We start from the raw sequence: 26775 nt of genomic DNA on the forward strand, positions 1-26775 counted from the left end.
TAAAGGTAGCTTGCCAACACCAGCTCTATCCCAACTAACATTCAGATTCCAATCTGAATCCTTGTCAACGTAATTTTTGCTGTTGTGATCGTCCTGATCTTTGCCTTGCCATTCCTCTACGTGCCGCGACCATAGTTCCATCCCTGTCAACTCACTGCCATCGTCAACATCCGACAGGCATTCCCAGTTAGTGTTAACTTTTTAATTTTAATTTAGCCCTATTAATAATGGATAAATAAGTTCAGCATGATCTCCAAGTCTGAAGGAGGTGAAGCCTTGAATTCTAATACTGTAAGAAACAGAAACCACAGAAAGTGCATCAATATAGTGATGCCATGAAACCATCCAGATTGCAGAACACTTCCATTAAAGACACCCTGAAAAGGTTACTTGTGGTGTTACTCAGTTCCAGAAGATGAAAGAAGTATTCGAAAAGCGTTGCACACTTGAGTCATTTGCCGAGAAAGCTAAAAATGACCTTGCCGATGGTCTCATTGTTTCTTATAACATTTACAAAATGACAAAGTGTGCAAAATCTAATACAGTTGATGAAAGATTAATAATGCCTCCTTTATCAGAAACGCTCACCATTAAAATAGATACAATTATTTTAAAATCAATGCCTCTGGTTTATCAAAAATGGAAGTTTATAAATATATCAACAGAGAATCAACCTACAATGAGCCCATAATCTATATCGAGGATAAAAGTATTAGGAACACGATTTCTTGAGCAACAGATGCACCATATATGATAGGTCGCCATGCTGGTTTAGTGGCATTTATGAAAAACAGAAATTCCAAGTCTGTTTGCAATCTAATTCATCATCTTATCACAGCCAAAAACTTCAGCCAGCAACTTTTTTCAAGCTTGTAATATCCATCAACAAAATTAAAGCTCATCCATTAAACTGCATAATATTTCAACAGTTATTCCAAGATATAGATGAAGAGTTTGAATGCTTGCTTACTTACACTGAAGTGTGTTGCTGTCAAAAGGCTGCAGCCTAAAACATTCCCTTTATCTTATTGACACTGTGGTTGAATTTTTGCTCAAATCTGCCAAGTGTTTGAGAAACAAGATTGAACTACATGGAGATGTGGCATACCAGCCGATCAGTATGACAAAGTGAACATACTAAATATGAAACTGCAGGGTGAGAATTTCAATTTAATGCAGGCAAACAGTAGTGTCCACATTTATCAGAAAATTGGAAATATACAAGCAAAACGTTAGAAGGACATTCTCACAGTTTCCCTATATGGAAAGTATGGCACTCTCTTTCACAGATGGTGATTTGCAAGAGCACTGCTTACACCTGAAGTCACTGGAAGGATTTTCAGAATTGATTCCAGGATCTTTGCAAGGTGGCAGAATAGGAAGACAGCTTGCAAGAAGAAATTATCGAAATTCAGAATTATGAAGCAAAATTACTTTTAAAAAATGTCGGCTGTTGTGGTATGTGGCTAAACCATCATACAAAGTGTCTAGGCGTTTGAAGAGTCAAGCTGCCCTTAGCAGCATTTCCATCCTTCTACCTTGATGAAAGTGTCTTCACTGCAGTGAACCACATACTCAGGGGTGGTGGACTGAAGGCTTTTGCTGTCACAACTCAAACCAGATATTTCAACTCTTGCTAAAAGCCATCAAGCTCAAGACTCACATTGATAGTGAACCTTCTGTACAGCACACAGGTACTGTATAAGCTAGGTTTAAAGAAAAATAAAAATGTAAAACAGAATAATTTTTCTCGTGTTAGCATATGGTAGACATGAATCATATTGCACTACTGGGGCACTGAAAAGTATATGTACTGTGCCTAAGAGGGGTGTTGGTAAGTGGTATGAAAGTGTTTTAGAGGGGCGTTGGGCTAATAAAGGTTGGGAAACATTGGGCTAGGAAAATATACCTCTGTGATATTGCACCACCCCCCCCGCCCCCCCCAGCGAACTTTTTACTGGCTCTTACAAAGACCTGGGCGTGGTACTGATCTTGTTGGTGCTACTACGCAAATCGTTCATAGCGGTTGGTAATACACGCAAAATGCTGGAGGAACTTAGCAGGCCCGGCAGCATCTATAGAAAAAAGAAGTACAGTCGACGTTGGGCCTCGGCCCGAAACGCCGAGTGTACTTTTTATTCCCCATAGGTGCTGCCCGGCCTGCTGAGTTCCTCTAGCATTTGCGCGTTGCTTGAATTTCCAGCATCTGCAAATTTTCTCTTGTTTGATATCAGTTGGCAAAAAGATATTTTGGTAACACCGTTTTATTGTTCGAGATTGTTTCAGGTACAACGATTGACTGGTACGAGATTTTAAAACGCTACAAATACTTGAGCTGAGTTCTCGAATTAATAACAGTGAGGTATACTGTGAACTGAATTAGGTAGAGAATCGATTTCGTTTTCGGTTAACTGCGCGTAATTATGTATATTCGTAAAGTAACACCATAGATAAAGCATTACGTTAAGTTTCTCGACAGCACTCATTCGTCCCTCTGCTCTCTTTAATAAGTAATGTTTAATCATTTCCGAATAGAAGAGGTTTAAACGACAGACTCAGTTGGGTTCACCGCCAAAGTCAAGAATATCGCCCACATCTACTCCTTAGATTTTTGCCCAATATATCAATCGCCCACCACCCCCAAGAACCCATTACAGCGGCTCTCTCACAAAGCAACAGCGACTACGCAACTCAGAGTTATGACCATCCGAGCCAACGCACGCTTAAACATTTCGCCACAATTCAAACGTTTATATCCACGGCGCAAAACTAAACTTTTGAAAACAGTGACTCAGGCAAAAGTCAGAGTTAGATACTCTACGGTAGTGGTTTTAGTTTCATTCAAACGTTAAGGAGCACCCGGGAGAGCGGGAGGAAACTTCTAAAAATGGAGACTACTCACTTCACGTAGTATATCCACTTTATGACCATCCGTTTCGGGGTCATTTGAAGAACAGCAGCGAAATGTTTAGATCTGTGAGGAGGATGCTCCCTCGTCGGCGTATTGCTCCGCTTTGGTTTCAACCCCGAGCTGGAAATCCTGGTTTACAGCTCCTCTACAAAGCTATGTTGGAACTCCACAGCCAACCGCTGTCTTCAGTGGAAAGCGGCAGTACCGATGGCGCAACAGCAGTAAATGGGCTTGCGTATCGATACCAGTACTTCAGAAGTTCCAGTAAAACCTTTTAAAAGAATTGTTCGTCTGTAAGTGTTTTTTAAATTTTATAAGGTTTATAAACCAGAACCGACGTGACTCTAATAAAGGCCTGGCAAAACCATTTTAACCTCTTCTTGTCCCTTTATAAATATACAAAGAGAATAGAGGATGTGGAGTCGCCGCTTTATGGTAGATTTTCGATCATGGTCCTCTTTCAACAGATGAGATTAATATGTTTTGGAAAAATGACCACAAACCCTGTTAGCTTGGAAAAATGCAGTTGTCAGGTACCTAGACGGCGGATATTCCAACCTATTGATTTTCCCCCCAATGGGCTTATGAGCTGACATAGGCAATGTTCAGAACTTGGCGGCTTCCTGTCAATCTACATTGGCAGGAAGCAACAAACGTATTTTCCACGGGCGTATTGCAGAACTCAGCGGTGCTCAAGGTGACCAGTCTTTCACCCACTGGGAGTGCCCAGAGTAAACCTGGTAACTCTTGGTATGTTCCAAAGGATTGTGGGGGGAGAGAGAGAGAGAGCAGGAGGTGGTTAGTGATGCAAGGTCCCTCCACACATCAATGGGTTTCAGTAAGGATGAAGTGGGATTTAGTGGTTGGACTAGGAATAATCCAAAGAGTAAGATTGGTGACTGGAGGTTGGGATAACCACTACTAGGGCTGGGTTTCAGAGAAGGGATGTTTGGTTATTGTGTGGTGATGTCAGTAGATTGGTAAATGGTATTGAGGATCAGATAGGAGAGGGCTATGTACCTGAATAGGAGGAAGAGGAACACTGTAGGAAAGGAAGCAGTGGTACTTGAATGCCCACTTTGATGAAGGTTTAAGGAGTAGCTTTATTGCAAATTAACAAAGTGTGTCTCTGCCCAACTCTATGGCCATGAATGAGCTGTTGAAGACCTGTGTATTATGCCCTTGCATGCATTGCACATTGATGGCCACCAATACACCAGCAGCCATGGAATGACAATCATGCATTTAATGCAACTTTCAAGACCAGCCCAATTTTCAATTCTTGAAGTTAGATTGCATATCACACAAAAGTGACATACTCCTAATTCAAGGTCCAGGTCAATTAAGTCGGTACAAGGCAAATATTTACTTCTTTGCAGCGTTATTCCTGTTGTTGGATGATTACAGAATAATCCCCGAACTTCTCTGCAGACTTGTGCTTGTAGTTAGGACTTGGAGTTCGCTGAGCCAATCAACGCTGAATAATGCTTTGAGATATATCGCTAGAATTTCAAAATACATACTTAAATTGCATCCAAACCAAGATTTTGAAACACACAACAGAAAAGAAAATGTGAAGCAATTCCAACTGACTACAGAAATGGAGAATAGTTTATTATATATAGGCGTCCATTAGTCTCATGAGACCATGCATTTGCATCTTGGAAGGTTTCCAGGGCGCAGGCCTGGGCAAGGTTGTATGGAAGACCAGCAGTTGCCCATGCTGCAAGTCTCCTCTCTCCACAGCACCAATGTTGTCCAAGGGAAGGGCATTAGGACCCATACAGCTTGGCACCAGTGTCGTCGCAGAGCAATGTGTGATTAGGTGCCTTGCTCAAGGACACACACGCTGCCTCAGCCAAGACTCGAACCAACGACCTTCAAATCACTAGATGAACACCTTAACCACTTGGCCAGAGTAGATATACCATATCAAAAAGCTGTCTGACCTTACTGGTTGGAACAAGCTCCTAATAATCTAGCCAGTGCCACTCCTCTGCCTTCCCTTTCTGTAGCTCCAAAAAGTCTTTGACTTCTGCTTTTTAAATGGTGCTATTGAACCTACTTCCTCTATTAACACAAGAAGCACATTCATGACCTAGTCACCGGCTGTGTCAAAAAATATCTCCTTGTGTCACTTTGTCCTCATTGTCAAGTTCAAGAAATACGTAAGAAAGTAACTGTGAAAGTGATTGGAGGAATCAAAAGTAACAGGAGGATATATTTTTTGTCTATCACCTTCACACTTTTTACTCTAATCCATCACCTTTCTGCCATTGGGAACGGTAATGTCTATTATAGCTATTTCACAATAATGTTTACTATGTTAGCTATTATACTATATAATGATGAAATATATAGTAATGTCAAATATATCTATAGTCTTCATGATTTTAATTACCTGTATCAGATCTCCTCACCCCCATTTCCATGGTGGGAGAAGAACCTGAGAACACATCAAAGTTGCTGGTGAACGCAGCAGGCCAGGCAGCATCTCTAGGAAGAGGTACAGTCGCCGTTTCAGGCCGAGACCCTTTGTCAGGACTAACTGAAGGAAGAGTGAGTAAGAGATTTGAAAGTTGGAGGGGGAGGGGGAGATCCAAAATGATAGGAGAAGACAGGAGGGGGAGGGATGGAGCCAAGAGCTGGACAGGTGATTGCCAAAAGGGGATACGAGAGGATCATGGGACAGGAGGTCCGGGAAGAAAGACAAGGGGGGGGGACCCAGAGGATGGGCAAGAGGTATATTCAGAGGGACAGAGGGAGAGAAAGGAGAGTGAGAGAAAGAATGTGTGCATAAAAATAAGTAACAGATGAGGTACGAGGGGGAGGTGGGGCCTTAGCGGAAGTTAGAGAAGTCGATGTTCATGCCATCAGGTTGGAGGCTACCCAGGCGGAATATAAGGTGTTGTTCCTCCAACCTGAGTGTGGCTTCATCTTTACAGTAGAGGAGGCCGTGGATAGACATGTCAGAATGGGAATGGGATGTGGAATTAAAATGTGTAGCCACTGGGAGATCCTGCTTTCTCTGGCGGACAGAGCGTAGATGTTCAGCAAAGCGGTCTCCCAGTCTGCGTCGGGTCTCGCCAATATATAAAAGGCCACATCGGGAGCACCGGACGCAGTATATCACCCCAGTCGACTCACAGGTGAAGTGTTGCCTCACCTGGAAGGACTGTTTGGGGCCCTGAATGGTGGTAAGGGAGGAAGTGTAAGGGCATGTGTAACACTTGTTCTGCTTACACGGATAAGTGCCAGGAGGGAGATCAGTGGGGAGGGATGGGGGGGACGAATGGACAAGGGAGTTGCGTAGGGAGCGATCCCTGCGGAATGCACAGGGGGGAGGGAAAGATGTGCTTAGTGGTGGGATCCCGTTGGAGGTGGCGGAAGTTACGGAGAATAATATGTTGGACCCGAAGGCTGGTGGGGTGGTAGGTGAGGACCAGGGGAACCCTATTCCTAGTGGGGTGGCGGGAGAATGGAGTGACAGCAGATGTATGTGAAATGGGGGAGATGCGTTTAAGGGCAGAGTTGATAGTGGATCCTCTCGTATCCCCTTTTGCCTATCACCTGTCCAGCTGTTGGCTCTATCCCTCCCCCTCCTGTCTTCTCCTATCATTTTGGATCTCCCCCTCCCCCTCCAACTTTCAAATCCCTTACTCTTCCTTCAGTTAGTCCTGACGAAGGGTCTCGGCCTGAAACGTCGACTGCACCTCTTCCTACAGATGCTGCCTGACCTGCTGCGTTCACCAGCAACTTTGATGTGTGTTGCAAGATTCTATATCCTTATTAATTCCATTCCTAACTTGCCCTACTACTTGCAATGAATTCTGCACATCTACAGTATGCATAATCCCTCCAACCCTGCGTCCCTTTTTGAATTAAGTCCTCCAGCTTATATTCAGCATCGTCACCTTTATGTGCCGTGTCGTATGACATGAGCAATATTGTCTACATGACCGTGATTATTTTTAGCAAATTTTTCTCCAGAAATCTTTTGTCATTGCCATCTTCTGGGCAGTGTCTTTACAAGCAACACACACTAAAAGCTGGAGGAACTCAGCAGACCAGGCAGCATCTATGGAAAAGAGTACAGTCAACATTTTGGGCTGAGATCCTTCATCAGGAATGGAGGAAAACAGATGAGGAGTCAGAGCTGGAAGGTGAGGGAGGGGAGGAAGAAATACAAAGTGAGAGGTGAAAACAGGAGGGGTGAAGTAAAGAGCCGGGAAGTTGATTGGTGAAAGATATACGGGGCTGGAGAAGGGGGAACCTGATATGAGAGGACAGAGGGCCTGCTGAGTTCCGCCAGCATTTTGTGGGTGTTGCTTGGATCTCCAACATCTGCAGCCTTTCTCTTTGCTTGTGAGTGTCTTTACAAGCCAGGCGTCAGTAGTCGCATAACCACAACTTGTGATATGACCATCTGCTCGTACGACCATCCACCATCTGCTCCCCATGGCTTCACATGTCCCGGATCGGGGGTGGTGGTGGTGGGGGGGGCTAAGCAGGGTGCCCCACCTTGCTCAAGGGTGACCTGCAGTCTTGCAGAGGGAAGGAGCGTCTCACACCTCCTTTGGTAGAGATGTACCTCCACCCCACCACAATTACCCCTTCTAATTCTTCCTACTAAAGTATATTGGTTCATACAATCAGCGGCAACTGTATTGAGTACACAAGTACACCTGCTCATTAATGCAGGCACCTATTCAGACTTTTGTGTGAAGTAAAATAATTTTATTATTATCTAAGTACATATATGTCACCATTTACAACCCTGAGATTCATTTTCTTGTGGCATTCACGGTAAGTACAAAGAAACACAATTGATTCAATGAAAATATGTACAAAACAAGACAAACAACCAAACTATAAAAGACAACAGACTGTGCAAATACAAAAAGAAGAAAAGCCTGATAAGATAATAATAGTAAATAAATAAACAATAAATATTGAGAACGTGAGATGAAAAGCCTTGAAAGTGAGTCCATAGTTTGTGGGAACAGTTCCGTATAGGGGTGAGTGAAGTTATTCCCTTTGGTTTAAGAGCCTGATAGTTGAGGGGTAATAGCTGTTCCTGAACCTGGTGATATGGGTCTTGTGGCAGCAACTCAATGCATAAAAGCATGCAAACATAGTCAAGAGGTTCAGTTATTTTAGAATGGGGAAGAAATGTGATCTAAGTGACTTTGACTGTGGAATGACTGTTGGTGCCAGATGGGGAGGTATGAGTATTTGAAAAACCACCAATCTGGGATTTTGACAACAGTCCCTAGAGTTTACAGAGAATGGTCTATAAAAATCAAGAAAAAAAAAATCAGGTGAGCAGCATTTCTGTGGGCAAAAACAGCTTGTTGATGAGAGAGGTCAGAGGAGAATGACCAGACTGGTTCAAGATGACAAGAAGGTGACGATGCATTAAAAGAGTGGAGTGCAGAAGAGCATCTCTGAATACACAACATGTTGAATTTTGAAGTGGACTACAGCAGTAGAAGACTATGAATATACACTCTGTAGCCACTTTTTAGGTACTGGAGGTTGCCCTGCATCAAAATTCATCTTCCACCTCTTGCCCCATGCCACATGTCAGCCTATATCTCCTTGAAGTTTAATTTCTCACCTGAGTGCATGGAAATTATGCTGAGTATTTGCAATCATTATATATAATTATATCATTAATATAATAACAGCTGTAGCAGGAGAAATTCCAATATGTACTTTCCATCAGTCTGAGAAACCGTGTTTTCCTGCATCCTTGTTTCCGGCTTAAACCAATATTCTGCTTCTGCTGATGTAAGAACTTTTCTTCCATGTCCTTTCATCTTGATGAAAAGCTTGTAACATGGCACTCTACCAAACAGCTTTGTGCATTGAGACAGAAGTGATGAAATTAGACAAATGGCCACTCTTGTATCAGGAAATCATATCTCTGTGAAGTTCAGTAATGATGCAATTAAAAGAATCATGCAAAACCAGAACCATTAAGCAGAAATGGTTGATTATATATTTGCGTTAATGAGCAGGTGTACCTAATAACGTGGCCACTGAGGTTACGTTTCCTGTTGTATGAGTCAAGAACAAGGAGGCACCATTTCAGGTTGAGGACTGAGCCAGTGAGGAGAAGGAGGAATTTATTCCCAGGGAGAGTTATGAATCTTTGCAAACCTTTCTCCTGGAGGGTTGTGGATTAAGTATGTTCTTGGCTCAGGTAGATATTTGGAGTCCTGCGAAATGAAGATCTTTGGGGGATTGGGTTGGAAAACAGAGTTAAGTTTAAAATCAAATTGATCATGATCATATCGAGTGGTGAAGCAGGGTCAACATTTAGATTCTCTCTGGGCACATGGCCAAGTGGTTAAGGCATTCGACTAGTGATCTGAAGGTCGTGAGTTCGAGCCCCAGCTGAGGCAGCGTGTTGTGTCCTTGAGCAAGGCACTTAACCACACAGTGCTCTGTGACGACACTGGTGCCAAGCTGTATCGGCCTTTGCCCTTCCCTTGGAGAACATCGGTGTCGTGGAGAGGGGAGACTTGCAGCATGGGCAACTGCTGGTCTTCCATACAACCTTGCCCAGGCCTGCACCCTGGAGAGTGAAGACTTTCCAGGCACAGATCCATGGTCTCGCAAGACTAACGGATGCCTTTACTTTACTGTGTAGTTTTTGCAGTTGTTACCTCTTTGCACATCTTAAAGCTTTAGACCTTATTAATTTTCAATTACTGTTTTTGATGAAATAATTGTCATCCATTATTCTCCTGTAAGTAATGCTTGATACGTTAGTACATCTTAAAGATCAATATCTTCATCTAATAACCTTTCTTTCACATGAGATTAATTTCCTTCCCCATTATTCTACACCACAAATTTGGAATGGCCAGTATCTCAACTTCTTGATGCATGGTCAAAGTCTTGGCTCAGTTATGACACTTTTTGTATGTTCAATACTTGTAATTCAACCTGGGCCCAAAGAGGGATATATTAGGCTATATTTTGAATAGAACATTTCAATCAATAACCTTTTAAGAAGCTCAAAAACAAAAGGAAACTGTAGCACTAGAAATACTTAAATGTTCAGACATGATGAGAGATAAGTTAATTTAACAGGTAGATGATCTTACATTAGAATAGACCAAACAAACAGAAAAAGCTGGGGAAAAAAAATTGCTAGGTTTAATACTGAATCATGAATCATGAATCCTGAATCCTGAAGGGCTAAGTTTATTGGTTTATTAATTGGTTTATTCTTTTCATATGTACCAAGCTACAATGAAAAGCTTGCCTTGCATGCTGTTCACACAGATTGAATCATTACACAGCACTCTCAGCTAGAACAATACTTTAAGGCCCTCTGTTGCTTAAGGTTTACCATGGATATTGTCCCAGTTCCCTCCGTGATATGCAAGTCAGAACAGTACAATATGGAGAGCAAGCTGTTGTCCATATAACAGGCTCCCCCACGCAGCTGACGAATCCAAAGGAATGGCAGAAACCGACACATTTTGGCACCAGTAACGTCACAGGAGTTGCCAGTCAGCGTTGATCTTAACGTAGGACTACCTTAGGGACTCCAGCTCTGGACTTTTCCCTCAGAATTTACTCCAAAAGCCTCCCTGTGAGTAGATACAGCCACAAGGCAGCAGAGGTTTGAGATTAGGGTTTTCCTTCTCCTAAGTGAGCTGCCAAACGCAGCTGACGAGCCCCATCTGCCCGAAGCGACTGTTTTTAAGGCACCAGTAACCTGCCTTGCCTTTTCCCTTCTCCTGTCAGTAGAAATGGATCTGCCAGGCTTAGTAGTTAAGCCACGCATGAAGGCCAGGAGCTGAAGATTATCTGAGACACACGCCATTGGTAGCATTTAATAGGTAGTGGGAACTTATCCCACTACCACCCCCTGCTATAACAACCTTGAGGAACCAGGAAAATAATAACAATACAGAATAAAACGTAAAGGCTGCTGAAAATTTTCTGTGCAACTAAACGATGAAGTCCAAGATCATATCGAGGTGCACCCTCTCTGAAACTTCCCTATAATGAGACAGCCAGAACCAAACACAATATTCCAAGTGTGGTCTAACCAGAGTTTTATAGAGCTGCAACATTATCTCACAGTTCTTGAACTCAATTTCCCCAACTAATGAAGGTCAACACACCATGTGCCTTCTTAATCACCCTATATAATGTATGCCTTCTTAACCACACTTAGAGATGGTAACGATGATGAAAGGTTTTTGACCTGATGATTAACTCTGGTTCTTCCCCTTCAGATACGACCTGACTTGTTGCGCAGTCCCAGCACTTACTGTTTCTGTTTCAGGTATATACAGTGCCTGTGTTTTTGGCGTGCAGTTGCTGTTTAAGATTCCAAGTGCCATTATCAAGTGTTGTGATATTGAGGTGCTAAAGTATTCATCGTAAGAAAGGGTAATACAGCAGATGACTAGCTCTCCTTCAGCTCTGTCTACATTTCCTGCTGCCTTGCAAAAGCAGCCAACAAAATCAAGGACCCCTACCACTTTGAACAACCTCCCTTCTTCCCTCATTCTTCAGACAGGAGATACAAAAGCTTGAAAACACACACCACCAAGCCCAAGAACCTGTTGTCATAAAAGACTTGTAAGAATGAACTCTTGATCTCACAGTCTATGTATTCATGGCCCTTATCTCCCTACACTGCTCTTTGTCTGTAACTATATTCTGCATTCTGTTATTACTTTTCCCATATCCTAGCTCACTATATGTATGTCTTGAGATGATCTGTATGGATGTCTTGCAGTACTAAGTTCTTCACTATTTTTCAGTCCGCATGACAATAATAAGCCAGTTCCAATTTCAATTCTTCTTCTTCTTCCTTGAGTTTTTACAGCAGTTGGCATCCCCACTGTTTCATTACTGCCATCTTCAGGATTTATTGTCCCTCATTGCCCATTCACTTTAAAACTGTCTTTCCAGTCCCGTCGCCCTTAAAAAACTAAACAACCAATTCCTGCCCTGATCACTCTCCCCGCGTTCCAATAAACCTTTAACACTGTTCTCTACCAGTCTTATTTTGCGTAATTGTTGTAACATTTGTTGTCTTTCCTGTGCAAATTTCCTGCATGAAATAAGGATATGCTCTACTGTTTCAGTTTCCTGACATAAATTGGATGTTTATTTCTGATGGACGGAGTACCATTAAGGTTGCTGTGCCCAATTCTCAGTCTACTTATAATTGTATACTTGCTCCTTCCGCTTTACTCCCCTACTTCTTCCCATATCTACTCTGTTCTGAATTGAATGTAAATGTCTTCCTTTTATTGATCTATCCCAATGCTGCTGCCACTGTTTACTTATCCTTCTCCACACGATGCTCTTCCCCTCTGATTTTGATAATTTAATATTGACCTCTACAGATCCTTTTCTGACATACATGTGACGTCAAGGCAATTGGCCTGTAGTTTCCTGGCCTGCTGGCATCTTTTCCAGGTTTCCTTATTGGAATAATTATTGCCTCTTTCCAGCTCCCTAGTTATACAGAAGCAGTAGTTTCTCCAGACTTCCTTCACTCAAGTGTTTTATCATACTATAACATATTTCATCTTTACCTGGTGCAGTCTTTCCTATTTTATCTAGTGCCTTTCTTAATTCTCCCATGCTGAAAGGGACGTGGTGCACACCGTCAAGGTTAGTTTTCCTACATAAAGCCTCTATATTTTCAGCTTTTGTTCTCTCTCTACCTCTTCTTCCCTTCTCAGACAAATTATTGGAACTATGTACCATAACAGAAGTGTTTGCCAACAACTCTGCCTTTTCCTTATGTGTTACTGCAGTCACATTTCCATCAACCAGAACTGGGTACCTCCACTCTCTCCTGTCCCCTCCCATCCTTTTTATCATCCCCCACACCTCTCCTACTTGAATTGTGTTTCTGATTGAATCACAATAGTGCGTCCTTTTAGCATGTCTCATTGTCCTCCTTACTGATGCCTGAGCTTGTTTGTACTGAATCATAAATTGGAAGTTATGAGTTCTTTTAACCAGTTATTTCTATTTCTCACTGCTTCCTTACAATTATCATCCCACCATGGTATTACTCTCTTCTTTGTTCTTCCTTCACTTTTAGGAATGGATTCTAATGCAGCTGATATTATACCTTGTTTTAATATGCTGTCAAGTGTTTCTATGTCCATTCCACCACTGACCTGACTTCGATATCTATCACTTTTTTCCCAGAAGTTTCTGCCAATTGGCTTTCTCAAGGATCCATTTCCCACCCGTATTCTCTGTGACCAATGAAGCAAAAATATTTATCTTGCACCAGATTGGGTAATGATCACTCCCTGCAGTTCATTCTTGGTACACTAACCAATCACACACTGATGCAATGGAGTTTGATACTAATGTAAGATCAAGCGCAGACTCTTTACCTGTATTAACATCAATTCTAGTACTACTGCCATCATTTAGGCACACTAAATACTTCTCATCTAGCCACTTCTCTATTAACCGACCATTGTTGTCTGTTCTGTCACTCCCCCATAATACATTATGTCCATTAAAATCACCACACCAAACAACGTTGCTACTATTCTGCCCTTCTATCTCCTCAAGCTTGTTTAACTCTAGTCTTTTGCATGGATTATAATAATTCACAATCACCAACTCTTTCCTTTCAGCCCATACTTTTACTACCACTTGTTCACTTCCTACACCTAGTATTCTATAAGGAATACCTTGTTTTACATAAGTTGCACATCCTCCTCCTCCACCCTCTCTCCTGTCTCACCTTGCTGCCTCATAACCATATAAAACAAAATCTAAATTAGGTTTTAACCAGGTCTCCTGGATACACACAATATCTGGTTTTTCTGTCCGACTAGCTATAAACTGCTTGAAATCTTGTCCATTAGTAATCTGGCTTCTTGCATTCCATTGAAGAAGTAGCATTATTAGTAATATCAACCCACACATACTGTCTCTTGACTTGACTGTACCCTGAGTTCATCGTTTACTTCTTCCCATTTTAATCCTATCAAACCCAAATGGTGCTCTGCAGCTTTCACAATAATCTGAATCCTTTCAGTTTTAGATTTGATCTCATAAGTTGCGTTTACCACTCCTGCTATAAAGGTCACCAATTTCTTCTTCTCTATCCTTGCATTCTTCTTATCTTGCCCTCCTTTAGCTGCCGCTTGCTCTTTGCTACATCCTCCCTCATTCATTTTCTTCTGTCCTGCCAACTTGACTGCCTCGGCATATGAGACTTTTTCCTTCACCCTTATCTGCTGCACCTCCACCTCTTTTTTCAACACTTCACATCCCCAGTCCGCTACACTACGGTTACCTCCACAATTACAGCACTTTGGTCTCACTCCCTCTCCACATTTTCCGTATTCATGTTCCCCACCACACCTTGCACATCTTCTCTTTCCTTTGCACACTTTGGCCACATGCCCAAACTCCTGGCAATTGAGACACCTCATAGGTTTTAATATATATTCTCTTACACTGTATCTTAGAAATCCAGAATATAACTCCTTTGGAGGCACCTTATCCTCAAATTCTACCAGAATGGTTTCAGTCTCCCTTTTCTCTGCTCCCCTTGTCATTCTTTTCACACTCTTCACTGAACTATTCCTCACCCTCAAGTTCTCCACTAGCTCCTTCATATTAACACTGAGGGGAACCCCAGATATCACCCCCTTGCAACCATTGACCCTTTGTGCTCCAACTCCTACAACCCTGGACACTTTGATTTTTCCAACATTAGTCACCTTCATTGCCTTCTCCATCTGCTCTTCGTTTTACATCCTATCAGCAGGTTTCCACCCCCTAAAATTCTCGCATGGTTCACTTCCCCTACTTGCCCTCTGATGATTTTTGTTAGCTTGAGTGGATTGATTTTCTTTACTCCCCCTTCCCCTTCAAATCTTACCACTACATTTAGCAATTTTGCCCTCGGGCCCCTCTCCTCAACTTCTCTTCCCTCACTTTCTGATCTACCCACACTAGACCCACCTCCTTTCTTTCTCTTCTGACACATCATCTTCCTGTTCTTAGTCCCTCTTCCCACTCACACTCTGTGCTATTGCTGTCACCATCAGTCTCCCTCCCTGCCATCCTATCAGAGTTTGCAAGGAACCGTGTACGAATATCATTCCGGACCTATACAGGCTGTCGGTCAATATTCCCACAGAATGTCCCCCACAACATCCCAGCAGTTCCGCATTCCGCCGCAACCCTTTCCCCTCCTTTCACTGGATGTAATGATCCACGCTCCCTTTACACACCCCTTGCCGCCGCACCAATTTCAATTCTAATGCGGTGTCTCAGTATTAAACACAATTCCATGGCTAATGTCTCCTCAGAGCCCATTGAAGAGGGAATCTGTATTGTTTCCCATTGCTGCAGGTGCAGCATATTAATCACCCTCATCAGAAATGCAAATCTCTTAACAAGGATATTAATACTTATTCTCTGCCTCCAATGCACAATTTATCAAGATAATGACAGACAGCTCACACACAGAGAGATGTTAGAGCAGTCTCAAGACTTCAATAAAACAGGAGAAAGAATTACTTAGAATTTCACTTAGTCATTTTAGTTACGGGGGTACATATCTGATGCCCTATTTTGTAATGCCCCTTACCAATTTAACAAGCTTCACCATGGTACTAATTCTAACAGGGAACTGACAGCAAAGTTATTATGCATCCTATTACATTCTGTTGAAAATCATTTTGCTGATATCATTAAGTCTGTTCACTCTTGGCTTCTTTCAGTATCATGGTTGATTGAAATAAACAAGGATACTTAATACAAAAAGTTGTTTTCCAAAAGGGGATTGGTTGCACAGGCTTCATATCAATTACACAAGGTGTGATATGCCCAGGCTGATATGAATCTCATGTGATAGATTTCAATCAGCAACCACCCATAATTACCTACAATTACCACAGAGGAATGGTACAACCATGAGGCAAGTAAAGATTTCATTGTATGCTTTTCCTTTGGATTTATCACAGACAAAACTGGCACAATGATTTTGTGTAGATGAGTGGAGGCTAGACACTGGGAAGATGAGCCATGCCTTCAGTGAATTAGCAAATCTGTAACGTTAAGAATATGTGATCTAGATTAAATAAAATTCATCTTCAGAAAGATAAAAAGAATGGAGGATTAGCCTTACCAAACTTTAGATTTTATTATTGGGCAGTTAATATAAGAAATCTTACATTTTGGTTGTATTACATTAATCACGAGAATTGCCCGATGTGGGTTTTTTAGAAGCTAACTCTGTTAATAAATTCTCTACTATTTCTCTTCTTGGATCCTCACTTCTTTTTTCTCTGAGTAAGTTAACTGATAATCTGGTAGTTAAACACACTATGAGAATTTGGATACAATTCCGAAAATACTTTGGCTTATTGAGATTTTCTCTTTTGAGTCCCATTTTTTCTAATTATTTTTTCAAACCCTCTATGATTGATGTGGCTTTTAAAGAATGGGATAGATTAGGTATTAAATGCTTTCAGGACTTGTTTGTGGAGGGAAGTCTCTTTTCATCTGAACAGCTGTCAACTAAATATAGTTTACCCAAAGCTCATTTTTTCGATATCTACAAATAAGAGATTTTTTATGGTTTCAAATATGTACATTTCAGTCCTGATAAGAATCTACTGGATATCATTTTTAATTTGAAACCTTTTTATAATGGATCTATAGTAGTCATAGTCATACTTTATTGATCCCGGGGGAAATTGGTTTTCATTACAGTTGTACCATGAATAATTAAATAGTAATAAAACCTTACATAATTAAATAATAATATGTAAATTACACCAGTAAATTATGAAATAAGTCCAGGACCAGCCTATTGGCTCAGGGTGTCTGACCCTCCAAGGGAGGAGTTGTAAAGTTTGATGGCCACAGGCAGGAATGACTTCCTATGATGCTCAGTGTTGCATCTCGGTGGAATGAGTCTCTGGCTGAATGTACTCCTGTGCCCACCCAGTACATTATGTAGTGGATGGGAGACATTGTCCAAGATGGCATGCAACTTGGACAGCATCCTCTTTTCAGACACCACCGGGAGAGAGTCCAGTTCCATCCCCACAACGTCACTGGCCTTAGGAATGAGTTTGTTGATTCTGTTGGTGTCTGCTACCCTCAGCCTGTTGCCCCAGCACACAACAGCAAACATGATAGCACTGGCCACCACAGACTCATAGAACATCCTCAGCATCATCCGGCAGATGTTAAAGGACCTCAGTCTCCTCAGGAAATAGAGACGGCTCTGACCCTTCTTGTAGACAGCCTCAGTGTTCTTTGACCAGTCCAGTTTATTGTCAATTCGTATGCCCAGATATTTGTATTCCTCCACCATGTACACACCGCGTCCCTGGATGGAAACAGGGGTCACCGGTACATTAGCTCTCCTCAGGTCTACCACCAGCTCCTTAGTCTTTTTCACATTAAGCTGCAGATAATTCTGCTCACACCATGTGACAAAGTTTCCTACCGTAGCCCTGTACTCAGCCTCATCTCCCTTGCTGATGCATCCAACTATGGCAGAGTCATCAGAAAACTTCTGAAGATGACAAGACTCTGTGCAGTAGTTGAAGTCCGAGGTGTAAATGTTGAAGAGAAAGGGAGACAAGACAGTCCCCTGTGGAGCCCCAGTGCTGCTGATCACTCTGTCGGACACACAGTGTTGCAAGCACACGCACTGTGGTCTGCCAGTCAGGTAATCAGAATCCATGACACCAGGGAAGCATCCACCTGCATCGCTGTCAGCTTCTCCCCCAGCAGAGCAGGGCGGATGTTGTTGAACACAATGGAGAAGTCAAAAAACATGACCCTCACAGTGCTCGCTGGCTTGTCCAGGTGGGCGTAGACACGGTTCAGCAGGAAGACGATGGCATCCTCAACTCCTAGTCAGGGCTAGTAGGCGAACTGGAGGGGATCTAAGTGTGGCCTGACCATAGGCCGGAGCAGCTCCAGAACAAGTCTCTCCAGGGTCTTCATGATGTGGGAGGTCAATGCCACCAGTCTGTAGTCATTGAGGCCGCTGGGGTGTGGCATCTTCGGCACAAGGACGAGGCAGGACGTCTTCCACAGCGCAGGAACCCTCCGGAGCCTCAGGCTCAGGTTGAAGACATGGCGAAGTACTCCACGTAGCTGAGGGGCACAGGCTTTGAGCACCCTGGTACTGACACCAACCAGTCCTGCAGCCTTGCTTGGGTTGAGACGTTTCAGTGGTCTTCTCACCTGTTCAGCCGTGAAGCCCACTGTGGTGGTTTTGTGTGGGGAAGGGGTATAGTCATGAGAGCAGGGTGGGGGACTGTGAGGAGGGGTAGGAGGGGTAGGAGGGGAGAGTGGAATATGTGTCAGTTGGGGGCCGACAACAGATGACTCATGTGTGGGATGGGCAGGGGCCACAATGTCAAATCTGTTAAAGAACAGGTTAAGTTCATTGGCCCTGTCCACACTGTCTTCAGCCCCTCTGTTGCTAGTTTGCCGGAACCCAGTGATGGTCCTCATCCCCCTCCAGACCTCGCTCATGTTGTTCTAATATATTTAATATTTATAATATGCTGTTGGAAATGAGAAGTGCTCCTTTAGATAAAATTAAAAATCTTTGGGAACAAGATTTACAGACTTCATTTTCTGAGGAAACTTGGAATCAAATTTTTAAATTGGTTAACACTTCATCGTTATGTGCCTGTCACTCTCTCCTTCAATTTAAAGTGGTCCATAGGGCCATATGACCAAGGATAAGTTGTCTGATTTTTATTTAGATATATCTCCGTATTTTGTGATAAATGTAATAATGGAGATGTGTTGCCCTTAAGGCATTTATTTAACTTTATTAAATTTCTGCTTTAAATAATTTGTTTCTAACTATTTTCTAGTTAAAGTTAAAGGTTGATAACCACATTACAGTTTCACAAAAGGTAAAATTCATTGTCTGTGGTACATCGCGGCATGTGATGACGTCACCTCCGGTTTTGCCGCGTCTTGTTCCGGTTCGGAGAAGGAGAGAAGGTGGGGTCCCATGCGTGCAGCACGGACATAAAAAGCTTCATGTCTACCCACAAAGAAACATTATAGAAGCAACGCCCTAAGTTCATACGACAATAGACATGTTGAAGTAAAAATATTAACGTGGATTCTGTTAAAGGAAGCGGCGGTTGGAGTGGCGCATGGCGGCTTTTCAATTTCAAACGCGGGGTCGGCTCGAGCCCAGCAGCGGTTTGACACGACCCCTCCCCGGGCGGCTGAAGACACTCGCTAAAAGAAAAGAGCGCGCGTGGTCTCAAGAATGAAACAGACACTGTTTATGCTTGTGTTTTTTTTATCAACAGTTTTCACCATACGATGTTAATGTGGAAGAGTGAACAGTAAATGGTTAACCTTACTACGTCTTCATTGGCTCCGGTTTGACTTGGTGTTTAGTCAGTTTCAACACACTGCACGAGAACACTACATTGAAAAGGCGGAATCATTAAATGTTTCGACAAGTGGTACGATGGCTTCGCGATCGAGCACCAAGTCGTTTGCATCCGGCGCCAAGAGCAGTAGGACGTCAGCAAGTGTGGCTGCCCTCGCAGGAGCTAAAGCAGAAGCCGCCAAGGTGCGAGCGTCATACGCTAACCAAGAGGCTAAACTGAAGATGGAAAAGCGGAAGACCAGTTGGAGAAGGCAAGGATAGATACAGAGTTAGAAGTGCTGACGCTACAACGAGAAGCTGATGCGGCTGCGGTGGAAGCACAAGTATTGGAAAACACTGAAGAAATGCATATTCTAGATGAAGCAGGAAAATCTATGTCAGAAAGGGCCAAATTGGAACGCACCAGCGAATATGTCCAATTTCAAATTGACCTGCAGATTCATTCTCCCTCTCTGTACTTGCCTGTTGGCATCTCATCTCATGTGAAATCACAGGGAAGCTTCGTTGCATCGCGTCCACCTGGGGAAGACAACTCACAGTTGCAACCTTGCCACAAATTCAAGTATGAAAGGGCTAACTACAAATACTTCCCGACACCAAACTTACCAGATCCGGGGAGATCAGAAACAAAGGCTGAAGTCAGAACATCAAATCCCATCATGAATGTACATGCCCAGTCATATGTTCCCCAACATATTCCCCCAGCTCGCATGCCACCTTCAGCAGAACCCTTGGCACAGTATTTAGTGCAACAAGACCTTGTCAATTCGGGACTGTACCAGTTTGACGATAAGCCTGAAAATCACTGTGCGTGGTACTCCTCGTTCACCAGTGCAGTCGGCAGTGGAGTCCAGTTCACAGACACCCAAGAGTTGGACCTTATGACTAAATGGCTGGGAAAGGATTCAAGTGAACAGGTGAAATGCATATGCTCAGTGTACGTCAACAACCCCAAGCTAGCCTTACACAAAGCATGGGAGAGACTTCGGGGCTGCTATGCAGCCCCTGAAATTATTGAGAGGGCACTATTTCAATGGCTGGACAATTTTCCTAGGGTGTCAGCCAAGGACCACACTAAATTACAAGAACTCGGAGATTTACTCGTGGAGATTGAAGGTGCTAAAGAAGACGGCTATTTAACTGGCCTGTCATAGCTGGATAATTCATGCAGAATTGGACTATTTGTGGACAAACTTCCATTTGGGCTGCAGGAGAGGTGGGTGTCTATTGGCTCAGAGTACAAGGAAGAGAACGGTGGTCGGTTCCCTCCCTTTGAGTATTTTAGTAGGTTTGTGTGCAATGAGGCGAAGAGGCAAAACGACCCTCCTTCATGAATCAAGGTAGCACCACAACTCACACCAAGCCAGTCAAATCCATTTTGAACAATTTTAACATCAATAAACCCATCTCAGTGCATAAAACCGAAGTATTCTCAACCAACGATGACCCTAGCAAGAATTGTCCATTGCACAACAAACCCCACCCCCTCAAAAAATACAGAATGTTTAGAAACAAACCCTTTGACGAAAGAAAGGCCCTTCTCAAGGAAAAAGGAATATGTTTTAAGTGCTATTCCTCTACCTCCCACCTCGCTAAAGAGTGTACATTTCCCGTAAAGTGCTCGGAATGCAACAGCACTAATCACTATGGGGTCATGCATCCCGGCCCATCATCGCAAACTGCCAAGCTTCCTCCGCTCTCACAAGAGGATGGCGGGGAGGGAGGGGTACAACTATTGTCAGCTCGAGCCGCACAGAAGTTTGCAGTCCAGGTCAGTCGGGCCGCTTGTGCTCAAAGATCTGCCTCACTAAGGTATACCCTAAGGGAACCAAAGACAAGGCCATCAAAGCCTATGTAATTCTGGACGACCAGAGCGACCATCCACTAGTGAGACCAGAGTTCTTTGAGTTGTTCAGTGTAGAGAGTAAACCATTCCCATACTACTTCAGAACTTGCTCTGGCATCGCAGAAATATATGGCAGGAAGGCCGAAGGCTTCCAGCTCGAGTCGCTGGATGGCAAAGTCATCACCTGTCTCCTTCCACTCTGAGAGTGTAACGAGATCTTGAATAACCAATCCGAGATTCTGACGCCAAGAGCAGTGCTACACCAGCCCCATCTCCACCACATTGCCAAACACATCCCAGAACTGGATCTGGAAGCAGAAATACTCCTGCTGCTCGGAAGAGACGTTCTTAGGGTGCACAAAATCAGGCAGCAGGTCAATGGACCACACAACGCCCCCTTCGCCCAACGTCTGGATCTGGGCTGGGTGATGATATGGGAGGTGTGCCTTGGTAACGTACACAAACCGACAGTTAACATGCTCAAGACTAACATGCTAGAGAGTGGCCGCCATTCAACTTTTCAGCCCTGCACAAGCGTTATGTGTATCAAGGAAACACAACAAAAGCACAAGCTTAGTAAAGTAGCTGAGAAGACACTGGGACAGTCAGTCTTCGCCCCAAACTGAGCACAACAATAAACTTGCTCCATCAGTGGAAGACATCATCTTCTTAAAAATAATGGACACAAAGGTCTTTAGAGACGAAGCAAACAATTGGGTTGCCCCACTACCGTCCAGAGAACCACACCAGCGCTTGCCAAACAACAAAGAGCAGGCAGTCATGGAGGCCTTCCCACCCGATGACTATGCTCCAGCGATCAAGGACCTAGGTCTAGGTGGAGAAACTACACCCACACAAAGGAGCTTGGGTCACCTTTGGGAGATCACGACCGACACATTCACGTTCTCTATGCCGACCACCAACAAACCATTCACCTGCCGTGGAGTTCACTCCACTTTCAACAGTGTTTTCGATCCCCTGGATCTACTGGCGCCGGTTACAATCCAGGCCCTCCTCAGGGAACTTACCTCCGAGCTCTCCGACTGGGACACTCTGCTACCAGAGGACAAGCTGAGCAGATGGGAAGCTTGGAGAGATTCAGTTCAAGACCTAAGACAGCTCCATGTCCCTCATGATGTTCCCCGCTCTCAGAAACCAGCCAAAGCAATAGAAACCTGGATTGGTCGTGACAAGGAAGAACAAGCACAATACTTTGAGAACCTGGTATCCAGTTTAAAGGAAATTGGTGAAATTGTCATGTTTACCTGATGGGGAAAAGAAGACACTCGGACACACACTGCTGGCAGTTTCTTTGCACTGTGATGATGATGCTGTTAGTGTCAGTGGGCAAAATCGATTGCACCAGCAGATTACTGCTGCATGCAAGCGTGGAAGTGACCTGTATGTGGAAGGTGGCCCCATCCCATGATGCAACATGGAGACAATGGACTGGGAACAATGCACATCACTGCCAAGAGATTGTCTTCAGCACATGTTTGTATCCGTCCCAAGTGAAAATGCCATTTATTCATTGGGTGGAAAAACCCTTCAGTATACACCTTTCAGTGCTGTCATTATGTGGTCTGTGACAACGTGTGGGTTGAAACTAATCAGCTGGAGACTGCAGTGTCATGCTGCTGGTGTTAACCTTAATGGAACTATCTATCTCCTGGGTGGGGAAGAGAATGACCTGGACTTCTTTACCAAACCATCTCGTCTCATTTCAGTGTTTTGACATGCGTTCCAGGACGCGCCAGTTAAAGTCATAGCTCCTCCTTTTTGCAGGCCGTAGGCATGCTACTATTCACAAGGACCCGATTTTTATAGTAGCTGAGGGAGGTTCTCTGGTATGTTACAACCCACTGCTTGACAGCTTCACCAGACCCCGCTTCCCAGAGGTTTGGAGTCGTGTGCCCTCCCTGTGGAAGATTGTCAGTTGCAACGGTTGTATTTATGTTTTTAGAGATAAGTGTAAAAAGGGTGATACCAAAACATTAAAACTGAACCCAGCCACGCCTGTAGTACTAGTGATAAGTGGAATTGAGATGTTGCTGACAAATTGACAATTTGTTTTTGCGTGGTTCTAACCAAGTACAGTAAACTGCAGTTTTTAGGATTTAATTTGTTGAGTGCACAAAGTTATTTTTTTAAACTTCTGCAGATGACAACAAAATTTCAGTACTACGTTTGTTTTCTAAGATATTAATTGACCTAAACAATGTCAAACTATTGTCACGTTCTATTCCGGACCGAGACCAGTTGCAGAGGTCGTTCTACTTCTACCTAAAGACTGATCTAGAGACTAAAGTTCTATACCATGTTTATAGTGACCTTACAAAGGTCAGGCGGGGAGTGTGTTGCCCTTAAGGCATTTATTTAACTTTATCAAATTTCCACTTTAAATAATTTGTTTGTAACGATTTTCTAGTTAAAGTTAAAGGTTGATAACCACGTTACAGTTTAACAAAAGGTAAAATTCATTGTCTATGGTACATCATGGCATGTGATGACATCACCTCTGGTTTCGCCGCGTCTTGTGGGTAACTTACGGTTTGGAGAAGGAGAAAAGGTGGGGTCCCGTGCGTGCAGCATGAATGTAAAAAGCTTCATGTCTACCCACAAAGAAAAATTATAGAAGCAATGCTGTAAGTTCATATGACAGTAGACATGTTGAAGTAAAAAATGTTAACGCGGATTCTGTTAAAGGAAACGGCGATTGGAGTGGAGCGCATGGTGGTTTTTCAATTTCAAACGCGGGGAACCGGCTCGAGCCCAGCAGCGGTTTGACACGACCCCTCCCCTGGGCGGCTGAAGACACTCGTCTAAAGAAAAGAGCGCGTGTGGTCTCAAGAATGAAACAGGCACTGTATATGCTTGTATTTTTTTTATCAACAGTTCACCATAACTCTTTTTCACATTAACTCTTTTCACATTAACTCTTCCATGTTACTGTGGAAGAGTGAACAGTAAATAGTTAACCTTACTACGACTGTCTTCATTGGCTCCGGTTTAACTTGGTGTTTAGTCAGAGTTTCAACACACTGCACGAAGAATACTACAGGAGAAGCTTCACTCATTCATATGTTTTGGACATGCCTGAGTCTTCGAAAATATTAGAAAGAAGTATTTCAAACTTTCTCGATACTTTTCAAAGTAAACTTTAAGCCTAATCCTTTGACCGCTTTATTTGGTATTGTTGGAGGAAAGGATATTATTTTGGAGTCATCTGACTTCCACATTTTGGCTTTTAGTGCTCTCTTACAGCCAGAAGGACGCTCTTGTTTAAATGGAACAGATGCGACCCCTCCTATTCACACTCAATGGTTACCCGATGTGATATCATGTTTAAATTTAGAGAAGATTCGATCTTCAATCTCAGAATCTAGCCAAGACTTTCAAACATTGTGGGGACCTTTTTTGAATCATTTTCAAAACCTTCGATTTGCTGTTAAAGCACAGATGATGACTAATAATTTTTTTTCCTTTTTTTTCTTTACTAATCAGCTTCGGTCTTGGTAGTGGGTTAGATTTTTTTAAATAATAAAATTACTATATTTCAATCTTACAAATTAATTAGTTTGTATGAATATAGGGTAAGGAGTCTTTATATGCGATTTAGTATAATGTATTGATATTTTTTCTTGTACTCTGTATTATATGTAAAATTAATAATAAAAATATTGGAAAGAGAAGAATATGCCGGGTGAGATCATGCTGGATCATGAGATTACAGGTTACCATAGTGAAGATTTGTGCTGCTGATAGCACATGATACCTCGTGGCTGCCCAATTTTAAGTATGTCAGATCTGTTCTGAATCCATCCTCTTTAGCATGATTGCCACACAGCACAATGAAGGATATACAAAATACCGTTTGTACAAGGTAGGCTTATTATCAAAGTTACATGTACAATATGTCACCGTTTTCTTGCTGGGCTGGTATTCACAGTAGAATTAATAAATACAATAGAATCAATGAAAAACTGTGCACAGAGGCTGACAAACAGCCAATGTGCAAAAGAAGACAATCTGTGCAAACACAACAAGTTAATACTGAGAACAAGTGTTGCTGAGTTCTCGAAAGTGAGTGTGGGTTATGTTCAGAGTAGATGTGAGTCAAGTTATCTATGCTGATTAAGAAGCCTAACTGTTGAAGCCTACTGTCGTAACAGGTAAACGGCAGATACCACTTTATTGGCCCTTCATTCAGCTCTGGAACGTCAGGACAATGAAGATGTCTACATCAGGATGCACTTGTGAGGGACTACTCAGGGAGGCGCGATGCAGCCTTCAGGTCAGGAGACAAACAAGCCTGCAGTGAAGCACGGGGGAATCTCCGCAGGGGCATCAGGGATGCAAAGCGCAAATATACGTTGCGCATTGAAAATCAGTTTGGTAACAACAACCCCCGCAGTATGTGGAAAGGCATCAAGGCACTGAAAGATTACAAAACCAATAATCTGCTGCCAGGTGATGATGCCACACTGCCCGATGTCCTATACCAGTTCTTTGCCCGCTTTGATACCCAGAGGGAGGAGGCTGCTCCACTCATCCACCCACCTGACGATGAGTCCACACGGGTCCTTAAGCAACACCAGGTGAGACCCACCCTGAGGAAAGTGAAGGCGAGTAAGGCGGCTGGCCCAGACGGAGTGCCGCGGCCGGGTACTGAAAGCATGTGCCGACCAGCTTGCTGAGGTGTTTACAAGTATACTTAACCTCTCACTGCAACAAGCTGTTGTTCCAACATGCCTTAAAGCCTTCACCATCATCCCAGTGCCCAAAAAAAATCAGCTGTGAAGTGCCTGAACGACTATCGCCCTGTAACACTGGCACCCATAGCCATGAAGTGCTTTGAGAGACTTGTGCTCTCACACATTAAAGCTATAATCCCACCTGATCTGGACAAACACCAGTTTGCCTACCGGGCAAACCACTCCACAGAGGATGCAATCACACCAGCCCTCCATATTGCTCTGACTCACTTAGAGGAGCCGAACACTTATGTAAGGATGTTATTTTTGGACTTCAGTTCTGCATTTAACACAGTCATCCCCCATAAACTGGTCAGCAAACTGAACACTCTTGGCCTTCATTCCTCCCTGTGTTCATGGGTTATGAACTTCCTCACAGACCAACCACAGCAAGTCAAAATTAGTCAGCACACCTCCACCACCCTCATCTTAAAAATAGGCACCCCGCAGGGCTGTGTGCTGAGCCCTATGCTCTACACACTCTTCACACATGACTGCACCCCCCTCTACACCTCCAACTCCATAATTAAAATTGCGGACGATACCACAGTGGTGGGCCTGATCTCGGACAAGGATGAAACAGTCTACAGGCTTGAGATGGGATCATCTGACGGAGTGGTGTAAGGACAACAACCTGGTCCTTAACATTTCTAAAACAAAGGAGATGATCATTGACTTCAGGAGATCAAAGGACAGAGTACACACCCCCCTCCATATACATGGAGAGGTAGTGGAAAGTGTGGGAAACCTGAAAGTTCCTTGGAGTTATATTGTCAAAACAGTTGACATGGACCACCAACACCTTGCTGCTTGTAAAAAAAGGCAGAACAAAGAC

General features: G+C 43.3%; 1 protein-coding gene and 1 pseudogene across 2 annotated transcripts in view; one reads left to right on the forward strand and one right to left on the reverse strand.

The window, feature by feature from the left end:
* Positions 1-3557, reverse strand: part of LOC134337709 (N-acetyllactosaminide alpha-1,3-galactosyltransferase-like) — a 90139-nt gene extending 86582 nt beyond the window's left edge. Inside the window, exon 1 of one of the 2 annotated variants that reach the window (XM_063032908.1) lies at positions 2903-3557. Coding sequence is in view for 1 of the 2 variants with exons in the window: in XM_063032907.1 (XP_062888977.1) it covers positions 2903-2946 (44 nt within the window). In the remaining variant the exon portion in view is untranslated. The remainder of the gene's footprint in view (positions 1-2902) is intronic. The other variant, XM_063032907.1, reaches the window with a different exon arrangement.
* An 18307-nt stretch (positions 3558-21864) lies between these two features.
* Positions 21865-23273, forward strand: LOC134337677 (kelch repeat and BTB domain-containing protein 4-like; annotated as a pseudogene).
* Positions 23274-26775: the final 3502 nt, after the last annotated feature.

Source organism: Mobula hypostoma, chromosome 25, assembly GCF_963921235.1.
Source record: "Mobula hypostoma chromosome 25, sMobHyp1.1, whole genome shotgun sequence".
NCBI lineage: Eukaryota > Metazoa > Chordata > Chondrichthyes > Myliobatiformes > Myliobatidae > Mobula > Mobula hypostoma.